This window comes from Jaculus jaculus, chromosome 7 (genome assembly GCF_020740685.1).
Source record: "Jaculus jaculus isolate mJacJac1 chromosome 7, mJacJac1.mat.Y.cur, whole genome shotgun sequence".
Lineage (NCBI taxonomy): Eukaryota > Metazoa > Chordata > Mammalia > Rodentia > Dipodidae > Jaculus > Jaculus jaculus.
Genome location: NC_059108.1, coordinates 23,407,128 through 23,418,189, shown reverse-complemented (window position 1 = coordinate 23,418,189; position 11,062 = coordinate 23,407,128). Strand labels below are relative to the sequence as shown.

Genomic DNA, 11,062 nt, shown 5'->3' with positions numbered 1-11,062 from the left:
TGTAATTGGTCCGCAAAGAGAAGCATCTTACTTGGGGGTGTTTCCTCGGGGCTGTTCACAGACTGGGGGTGGAGAAAAAAAAATCTCAGGGCAATCCCTGAGACTCGGGACTCCTTACCGTGGCCCCTCCCACGCACGCACGCGCACCTTCCAGGGGAACACACACACGTGTGCAAGCAACCGTAAATACATCACATCCACCAAACCACATGCACGGATACACGCGCCCTCACACATCTGCTCACCCACGCGTGCACGCACACCTCGCACACGCCGAGCTAAACCGGGCGGGCTCCCACGCCCTGCTTAAGGGCACACCTTCATGCGTACGTCCTGGCCGTGCAGCCCAACCCGCGTGAGCGCGCGCGCGCACACACTCCCTTTGCACGCCCGTGCGCGCGCACACACACGCCCCTTGCACACCCGCGCGCCCCGTGGGGCGGGGCCGGGAGAGGGCGCGGCGAGGGCGGCGGCCGGGCTCGCTCGTGGGATCCGCGCCTGCGACCAGCTCGCTCACTTGATCGCTCGGCGGCAGCTCGGCCCGGCCCGGCCCCGCCCGAGGCAGCGCTGCCCGGGGCCAGCCGAGCGCGCCGGGGACGCGCGCCATGGACGCCAAAGCCGGCGGCTGCGAGGAGGAGGAGGAGGAGGAGGACTGCGTGGACTCGGGCGCCGAGACCGGAGGGTGAGCGGCGGGGCGGGTTGCAGACGGAGGTCGGGTGTTCCTCCCAACACACACACATCCCCCCCCCCCCCCAGACCTTGGGAAGACCCGATCCCCGCGGGCCTGTTCGGGGACAGAGGCGCGTGGTCCGTGGCTGTCCCGGGCAGGGCAGGGCAGGACGGTCTCCGGCCCGCGGGCTGAAAGGACATCATAGAATGGGACGGGCACTGTCACCACCACCCCCCACCAGCCTCTCGTGCCCGCCGACATCACGCGAGCCCCAGGCCCCGGCGGTCCCCTCTGCAGCGCCCCGACACTTAAGGATGCTCCTGCACTTGTTCCGGACCTCCCGCGGGGACAACTCCCCCCCACCCCCCGAGGCAGGTGGAGGGTGGGGTGCCCAGCACGGAAGAAAAAAGTGTCTCCAAAGTCAGCCGAGAGGACCACACGGCTCACTTTGTGGCTATTTTTCCCTTCTTCTTTATGGGACTTTACCCTGTGCTGCTGAGCCGCGGGTCCCCGCTGGTCCTGCTTGTGCACAAAAACTTCCTGTGCGCTTCGGCGGGACGCAGCTAGCTCAGGCTTTTGGGGTGACTAATTAGTGCTCTCAGGGCAACAGTGTTTCTGGGTGGGGCGCTGTGCTCGGTTTCCACGCAGTCCCTATCTAGAGGATTTTCCTGTGCGCGCAGTCAGCGCCGTCCAGGACGCGGGCGCTATCCTGGGAGGAAGGGGTGTCTTTTCCTATCTGCCCAGACTAATGAAGGCCTCGCAATTCCTGGAAGGCCGCGAGGTTTCCAGCTAATCTCAGGGTCCGGCAACCCTGGGAGGACAGGAAGAGAATCCAGTTCCAAAATGGACCCGGGGTTGTGACCTGACCCACAGAAAGCCCTCCCAACTCTTCCTGCTGTCCAGCCCTGCCCTCGCTTGCGACCTCCTTCGCCACCACTAACCCCAAATCTGGCCCTTCATATTTCCCTATGACCCAACCGTGACGTCTGTGGTGGGGAAACCTGAATCTAAGCATCTCGCTAACTTTTACCTGCGTGTTGTGAATGTGGTCCTCCTCATCCCCTCCCTACCTCTTTCCCTCTCTTCTCTCTCTTTCCCCCTGATTTTGTGGTGTTTTATGGGGAACCTAGAGCTCATGTACTAGACAAGCATTCCTCCCTGAGTCACACCCCCACCATTTATCCATTTCAACTGAATATCCTTGACTGCCCACCCCTGCCCCGCGACACACACACCTTAGATTAGCTGGACCATGAGCAGAGAAACGAAGTAAAATTAGCCGATTCTTTTATGGCTGGAGTGAATTAAGTGTTCACTCGTCCATGTCGTTTCAATTTGCCCAGCTCACCTAAAGTAGGTATTTTAGCAATATTTTATTTGAGCATGTCAGGATGGTCGAGTGGCCTAAAGCACCAGTCTTAAATATTTTATTTATTTATTTGAAAGAGAGAGAGAGGCAGGTAGAGAATGGATGTGCCAGGGCCTTCAGCCACTGCAAACAAATTCCAGATACACGTGCTCCCCTTGCGCAGCTGGCTTACATGGGTACCAGGGAATTGAACCTGGGTCCTTAGTCTTCGCAGGCAAGTGTCTTAACAGTTAAGCCATCTCTCCAACCCCCAGTGATTTTTTCCCCCCTAAGGGCTTTGCCTTGGAGAAGGGAGAGGAAGTGTTGACCCAAGGGGTAGTCTCACCCCAGGAAGTAGGCATCAACATGGCAGCTTGTTGAGCATGGCGACATCAGAGCTTGTTTTATTCTCTGCCTGTCACTGAAATGTGTTGCTCTAACAGGACAGAATTATTGAAAGCATTCTTATTGTGTTGCTAGCAAACTCAAGCTAAAAATAAAGGAAAATGGCATGTTTTTTTTTAAAAAAAAAAAACAGTGTCAATCGTGTGCATTAGCCTTCATTTGTTATCTATTCCTACATCCCTTGAAGTTTAGTCTAGTCATCAGACAAGTTCATAGATGGCACATTTTTCAGATGCTTGCCCTGCCCCCTCCTATCTGCGTTTCACCTGCGGAGGTTGAATACAAAGTACATAGGAAGCACACAGTACATGTGAGCTGTCACTTGTTTATTTAGAAACAGGGTCTCACAAAGCCAAGGCCGGTCTTGAACTTACTGTGTAGGTGAGGGTGACCTTGAACTCCTGCTCCTCCAGCCTCCACCTCCCAAGTGCTGGGATTACAGATGAGCATGGTCATGAGGAGCTTGCATTTTTTAGGGGGAGGAGAGCATGTGTGTGAGTGTGGTGTGCTTACATGTTTGCACACGTGTTTAAATGTGTGTGGGAACATGTATGCGCAGAGCTCACACACGTGGGTGCATGTAGGGGACAGAAATTGATGTCAGGTGATCAATTCAATTGCTCTTCACCTTATTTTGTGAGATAGGGTCTCCCTGAACCTAGAGCCCACCAATTCAGTTAGACTAACTTGCCAGCAAGCCCAAGGGACTTTGCCTAACTCCACCTTCTCAGTGCTGGGACTAAAGGCACATGCCACCATACCTGGCATGTTTTGTGAGTATTGGGATCTGAACGCAGGGACTCATTCCTGAGTGACTAGCACTCTGCCCACTGAGACATCCTCTCAGACCTCATAGTTTTCTAAAACGTAAATCTGATCATCATGTCCACCTCCCCTACAAACATTTTTATGGCTCTGTAATCTGCTAATGCAAGAATTTAAGAGAGCTTAGAAGTGCCCCTGCTATAGGTTCCTCTTTCTCTCTCTGGCCATTTCTTTACAAATCCTTCTTCGTCCCTCCACCTAGCCATGGTTTGCTGACCTGGCTTCTGTTGAACTGCCCTCTTTGCCTGCTCTTCCTTTCCCACCTGGCATGCCTGTCCCCCAAGTGAAATTCTACCCTCCTTCAACACCCAGCTCAAGTGACACATCCACTAAGACATCCATCCTTAATTTGAGGTTCACAAGTGACTTCAAGTTGTACACAAAATAGTACTTTATGGGGCTAGCTTTGTTTGTTAGTTTATTGTTTGTTTAATAGGATTCTCAAAGTAGCCCTGGTCCCTTCCAGTGTGTGATGTTTAATTTTCACCAGGGAGGGCCTGAGGGACATGCGAGGAAAGACGATGAGTCAGCAGTTGGGTGTCCTTCGTGCGGAGTTCACTGCCGAGGTCTGAGTGGCGACGTGGCCTTTGCAGCTGTCTGCATGAACAAGGCCCTTGAAGCCCCGGGACAGAGGAGGTCAACTGAAGGTCCCAGCAAACATTTATTTAGCACTTATTGCCTGCCACCTATTCTTCTAAGCCTGTGCAGGTTTCACTGGCCAGCTCAGGGCAGCAGGCCATCCCTCAGCCCAGCCTGGAGAAGATAGGTTAAAGTTTCAGGCAAAGGAGAGTGAGCTGACCAAGAAGCCTGAGAAAGAGTCAGCATGAATTAAAAGAAGGAGGGATGGGCTATCCTGGAAGGCAGGGGCGATTTGAATATTGGATAATGGAAGGCCAATGAGGAGGATCCATTATCCCACGGAGAACTTCATTAAGATGAGGAATGTGGAGTGACTTTGCATCACTGCAGATAAGGAAGTGAGGGTGTGGCAGACAGATTAGAGTGGCTCCAGAAAGGAGCAGAACATTCCAAACACTAAGCTTAGCTTTCCAGGATAACACTGGGGACCTCAAGAGCATATATTCTGCTGCTGTTTCCATTTTTTGTTTTGTTTTGAGACAGGGTGTTGGAGTAGTCTCCAATTTATACTTCTCCTTGCCTCAGCCTTTCAAGTGCTGGGATTACGGGTGTGTGCCATCCCACCCAACTGCGTGTATTGTTAATAATTTTCTTTTTTTAATTTTTTTGTTTTATTTTTATTTATTTGAGGGTGACAGAGAGAGAGAGAGAGAGAGAGAGAGAGAAAATGGGCACACCAGGGCCTCCAGCCACTGCAAACGAACTCCAGACGCGTGCGTCCCCTTGTGCATCTGGCTAACGTGGGTCCTGGGGAATCGAGCCTTGAACCGGGGTCCTTAGGCTTCATAGGCAAGCGCTTAACCGCTAAGCCATCTCTCCAGCCCTGTTTATACTTTTCACAGTAGACACTCAGGTGCTTTTAAGTACCATAGGCAAGTTGATTAGCATTTCACAGAACACCCAGCAAACTACAGGGCATATTTTTATGAGTGATTTCTGTCTAGGTGTTTCCAGGTTCATGGAGTCTTACTAAAGAATTGAAGAAAGACACACTATGGTGAACACTTGACAGACTCTGCCCCTAGGACAGCAGGTCACTCCGGAGCATAATTCTCAAGGGCTCCAGGATGGACAGGTTGCCGGGTGGTCCTCTAGTGTGACGGACAGGTTTGGGTTATAGAACATTTTCTCTATTGTGCATGTTCTGACGATGTATCTGATTTTCATCTTATGTGTGCCCAGTTATATACAGTCATAGATGGCAAGTAAGGGTTTCTCCCCCAAAGTTCATTTAGAAGACAGTTTGCCTATTTACACATGCATCCAAAACCAGCTCATAATTATTATTATCCAGGCTGGATGATCCCCTGATGTGCTGATACCAGATCTAAGAACATATTTGAATAGGAACGATCATGAGAAATGGTGACTCAGTAGGGGGAAAAAGCTAGTCCGTTGCTTACTGTACATGCAGCTCAGATCAGGTTGGAGGGGGGGTCCCAGGTTCCCAACAAGTTGCTAGGTGCACTGTTTATGAAAAGAGTGTGTGACTGCCTAAGCTAGACATTGTCCTGGGCATCGAAACTGTTCCTTATGCTTGCCTGCGCCTCAGTATCGTAATTACTATGATTCTTTAATTTTTTGCATATTTGTGTGGCGTGTACGCAGAAATGTGTATTCATATGTGCGGGATGCATATCTGTTTGTGCACACATGTGTACGGAGGCCAGAGGATGAACTCAGATGTCTTTCTCAGGAATGATGTCCACGTTTTTATTTTTTGACTCTTCATGTGTATGGGTGTACATGTACGCATGTCTGCATATGTGTGGATATATGTGTGTGGGACACACATGAAACATGCATGGAGGCCAGAGGTTGACATTGGGTGTCTTCCTTGGTTGCTCTTCACCTCACGTACTGACACAGAGAAGAACCCAGAACTCACCAGGTCAGCTGCTCTACTCCCCACCTTACCTCCAGGACCCCGTCTCTGCCTCCTAAGCACTGGGATTCCAGGCTGACCACCACGCTCCCCTGGCATTTACATGGGTGCTGGGCATGTGAACTCAGGCCCTCGTGCTTGTGTGACAAATGCCTCACCCACTGAACCATCTCTCCAGCTCACCGTCATTGCTATTATCATTTTACACGTGGGAAACAGAGACTCAAAGGACACATGGGCTCACTGGTCTGCCGCATACCTCCAACTTCAGCATGTTTGTGCTCCAGGAACCATTCCATCTGTAATTAACCACGTTTTCTGTTCAGACACTTTCTTTTGGTTAAAATGCTGCCTTTGCTGTCTAACTCATCTAAGACAGGCCAAGACCAAAAGCAACTATAGTGTTCTTTTGAATGCCATTATGAAACTCCATGTTTCCGATCTACTGGAAAACTAGAAGCCTGCGCTTCTGCGCACTCTTAGGAGGAACTGACAGGTCAGCTGCTGACACTGGTAAACTCGCTGAAATCCCTCAATAGAAAGATAGGCAGTTCCTTGTAAATCCAAATAAAAGCCAGAGCCAGAGAGTGGCAGTTTCATTAGTCATTCTCCAAGGTTTGTCACCTCCACCTCCCCCCCCCCCCACCGCCCTATCACATAGGACTGGTTCTAGTGAATTACTTTCATAGATCTGCCCCCTCTCACAATCCCCTCTTCTTTCATACAGGACTGACCCTAGTGGATTACGTTCATTCAGTGGTTTGGTCTGGCATTCGTGTCAGCTGTCACTGGGCCTGTGGCCCATGGCAGGGCCACACCATGCCCTCTACATCTTAGTGAATGCCAACCAATACTGCACTGTGGCTTAAGAGAGGAAAAAAATATCATGAGTTGAGTGTTTAAACAGGTGGATGGGAGAAAACAAATTTTATTTTATTTTATTTTATTTTTTCATTTTGAAAACAAATTTTAAAATGGGCTAAGATTTTTAAAAAACGTAGGAAACTCAAAGTCTTCTGTAGAGGACGACGTGACTTCTCAGTGCTTTGCGCACACTGTGTTCCGGGTGGGGCTTGCTGCCGCGCCATCGTCCAGGCCTCGGTGCGCTGAATTCACAGGCTTTGTCCGCCACACGCTGAGCAGTGGCTTTGCAGTAATGGCAGGATCTGTTTGTCCGTTTTACAAAAATGCCAAGGTCAGTACTTATGCCGTGTTTTTCCTGTGAAAGAGAATTTAGGAAGGTATTCATTTTTTTAAATTAATTATTTATTTATTTGAGAGTGACAGAAACAGAGAGAAAGACAGATAGAGGGAGAGAGAGAATGGGCGCGCCAGGGCTTCCAGCCTCTGCAAACGAACTCCAGATGCATGCGCCCCCTTGTGCATCTGGCTAACGTGGGACCTGGGGAACCGAGCCTCGAACCGGGGTTCTTAGGCTTCACAGGCAAGCGCTTAATCGCTAAGCCATCTCTCCAGCCCGGAAGGTATTCATTTTTATATAAGGAAAATTTGTGTAAACTGGAAAGTTGACTGCCAAGAGTGGTAAGCTCTCTTAATTTCAGAATGGTTTTATATATAACCCCCAGATATATAGTTATAATTAAAACATTGTTGGGCGGCGCACCTAACTTTTAATTATTGTCACAGATATTAGATACATACAACATTTGGAAATGTGTCTAAGTGTTAGGTGTGTGAGGATATATAATCCTTGTACTATTATATTCTATCTACATTATATGTTTAAAAATTTTGCAAACTAAAGTTTATGTATTCACCTTTTGTGCTTTACTCTGGCATATGAATGTCATATGCAGAGCCAGCAGGAAAAATTCTTATGATATGAGACCAATAGACAGAAATATTAAGGCTGTTCAGTCCCACCCTAAAAACTTGGAGAGTACAGACTCCTTTAGAGCGCCCTGGTCAAATATCTGGTCTTTTCCTGAAATTATTTGAATCTGTATAGGTTCAAAATCGTTTTGGGTTTTACAGTTTGTCTTTCACCAGCAGTGTTATCAGGAGACAATCTTATTTAAACATAAGTAAAGATCTATAAATGTGTTCTCAATCGTGGTCATTTTCCTAGGGATGGGAAGGTAAATAAAACGCAATATTTGTAGATATCTCATCACTCTATTTTGTAAAAGCGAACAATTAGGTATAATCATATGGACATTTCCAAAAGGAAATGGCTGACTACATTATAGTACATCACTTCATCTACAATGACAATTACAGGAGTTATGGAGCAGCATGGCTGGTGTACAGTGAGAAGAACAGTTTGAAATTGTTATTTCCGTCATTGTGGTAAGTGTGTGCAAATTCCGTGCACTCAGGACCAGAGGCTGGAGAGCCCCCTGAGGTTCTAGGTGGCTTTCTTCTGTTGAATCTGTTCCAGTGGTAGACAGGGATGAAGGCCGGGCTGCAGGGCTGAACAGAGCTTAGAGAGAGGGGTTTGTGTTTTCACTGGTGAGCTTGCGTTTCCTCCGGCCTAATCAGATGGGTACTGTGCAGAGGCTGGATGCTGATGGAGAAGGAATGGGAGCAGCCAGGAGTGTCTGTTGGAGGGGGTGACCTGTTGGCAGGTTTAACCCAGGCAGCGCCTGTAGTGTGAAGAGATGTTGGGGGGGGGGGGAGAATCATGGAGGGGCATTCATTATGCCAACACCTGCTCAAGATTCTTGCACTCTGCTTCCAATGTAAATTTCATTCTACATCCAAATCCATCTACGTGCAGATCTTTAACACGTCTGCCTGTGTGAACCCCATCTGTTTCTGGAGTACTTGGAAAACCCTAGCTAAAAAGACTGACACATTTTTAATCTAAGGGAAATAGTAATACCACACGTTCTCATTATGCTGTTATCTGGATAGCCAGCCGTGCAACTTGTTGAAAGTCTGGCCATCCTGAGATGATCATCGTCTAGTGGCATGGTTTTGCTATCACATATGCCTTGCTAGATGTTTGTTGGGTATTCACTACATTTTTACATTTCTAAGTGTTGTCCTAACATGTATTTATGCTCTGCCTGGTTCCAGAAAGAATTTAATGTGCCATTGCTGAAAGCTAAAATCCTGAGTTTCAGGATGTCACCAATACTTGATATTTTCATCTTCCTCAGCCAGCATAGCGCCATGCCCTAGCCAACCCATCCTGCTTTCCAGCTCATTCCATGTAGCCTAGCCTTCCCGGAGTCCTTGTCACTCTTGTCACTCATCCCTCCTCACCTCTTGGTCCCCTTACAGATAGTGCCACTTTCACTTTTCATTTGTGATGGTTAATCCCCACTCTTGACTAGATTTAAAACCGCTGAGGAGACATACCTCTGAGCATGACTCTAAACTGTGTTTCTTTTTTTTATTTTATTTACTTATTTGTACACAGAAACAGAGAGAATAGAGACAGAGAGAGAGAGAGAGAGAGAGAGAGAGAGAGAGAGAGAGAGCGAGCGAGCTCCAGGGCCTCAGCTACTGCAAACAAACTCCAGATGCATGCTCCAATTTGTGCATCTGGCTCTATGTGGGTACTGGGGAATCAAACCTGGGTCATTAGGCTTTGCAGGCAAGCACCTTAACCACTGAGCCATCTCTCCAGCCCTCTAAGGTGTATTTCCAGAGATGATTAACTGACAAGGGAAGACTTGTCCTCTGTGTAGGTGGTTCCATCCCATGAGCTGACATCCTGGACTGAATAAAAAGGGAAAAAAAAAAAAAAAGCCGGGCGTGGTGGCGCATGCCTTTAATCCCAGTACTCGGGAGGCAGAGGTAGGAGGATTGCCATGAGTTCAAGGCCACCCTGAGATGACAGAGTTAATTCCAGGTCAGCCTGGACCACAGTGAGACCCTACCTCGAAAAACAACAACAAAAAAAAAAAAAAAAAAAGGGAAAAAAAGAGAAAGTGAGCTGAGCACCAGCTTTCATCCCTCTGCTTCCTCACTGTGGGCACTTCTGCCACCATCCCTTCCTGCCATGATAGACTGTACCCTCAGACACACCCTTCCTTCCTTGAGTTTCTTTTGTTGGGTATTTTGTCACAGCAATGAGAAAAGTAACTATGGTGCCCATTAAAAAAGTAAAATTGGATTTGACATATGTGAGTGCCATTAATAAGAGGATGTGGGACTCTCTTTCATAGTTATTCTTTCCAGTTTCAAACTTCAGTGATTTTATGACTACTAAAATATTTAATTTGGATAAAAGCAAACCACATACTGTTCTCCTTCCATTTGGTTCCTTTGCCAATAAATCAGTGCATCATTTGGCCTGAGCAGTGTTTGAGCTATTTTAAAGAGTAAGAGGTATGCTTATGATTTTTTTTTTTTAGTTTTATATGTATTTTTTTTTAATGTGGTAAGATGCTCAATGGGATAAAAATTGGATGATTCAAGACAGGCAACATGAGACTAAGAAAATAAACTGTGTGTATATATGAAATCAAACATAATTAAGCAGTTTATTTGCATAACTATGTCCCCTAACTACTAGGGCAAAATGAATCCCTACATCACTAAGTGATTAATTTCCCACTGAGAGTGACTTCGAGGTGGTGGGAGAAAATAAATAGCTTTTACACTAAATTCCTTGCCAGGGAACTTTAAACAGCCTTGCAATGTGGTGCAGGAGCTTAGCCGAGACTAACTAGGCTGGGCAGGTCCTTGGCAGGATTCTCTTCTCAGAGTGATGAGTGCCAGCCACTCAGGTTTCAGCATAAAATCCATCCGGGTTATTTCTCTCAAACCCTAACCCCCGCTCTTCCCTTTCCCGATCCCAGCTCAGCTCACGTCCTGATCCTCTCATCCAGCGGGGTAAAGGAACTGAAAGCAATCGAAGTAGCCTTATGCTTCCTGGTCCCCCGCTGTCAGCCAGACCTGGAGTGAGGATGCCTTGAGGGACCTTAAGTTCTCCTTCACCTCCCAAAGGGATCCTGTCCACTGTATCAGCCAAGCAGCGTCCCCCCACCGGGACTGTGTGAACGCGGGGAGGGGACTTCTGGGGTGGGGCAGGGACTTAACTCTTTGGGGGAGGTATGAAGCTGTTGAAAACTTGAAGTCTTTCTCAACAGAGAAAATAAATAGCCGTTCAAAAATTTGCCAGTGAGTTTAAATGGCTTGGGAGTCCCAAAGGGTGATTCACAGAGCCCATATTCTGCCCTGTGACAAGGACAGGAACACAGCTCCATACTGTCACCTGAAGCAGCCTGAGGGGTTCCCTTAATCCTTTAGGGACCTTAATTCTGATGATATCAGATCTTTGGTTTTTATTACTAAAAAGAATTTCAAGATAAGC

General features: G+C 47.9%; 1 protein-coding gene across 2 annotated transcripts in view; it reads left to right on the top strand.

Annotated features, from left to right (window-relative positions):
- Positions 1 to 566: 566 nt before the first annotated feature.
- Positions 567 to 11,062, top strand: part of Fam124a (family with sequence similarity 124 member A) — a 63,012-nt gene continuing 52,516 nt past the window's right edge. For both annotated transcript variants that reach the window (XM_045155472.1, XM_045155473.1), the window contains exon 1: positions 567 to 682. In XM_045155472.1, coding sequence (XP_045011407.1) covers positions 606 to 682 — 77 coding nt within the window. In that variant the 5' untranslated portion in view covers positions 567 to 605. The remainder of the gene's footprint in view (positions 683 to 11,062) is intronic.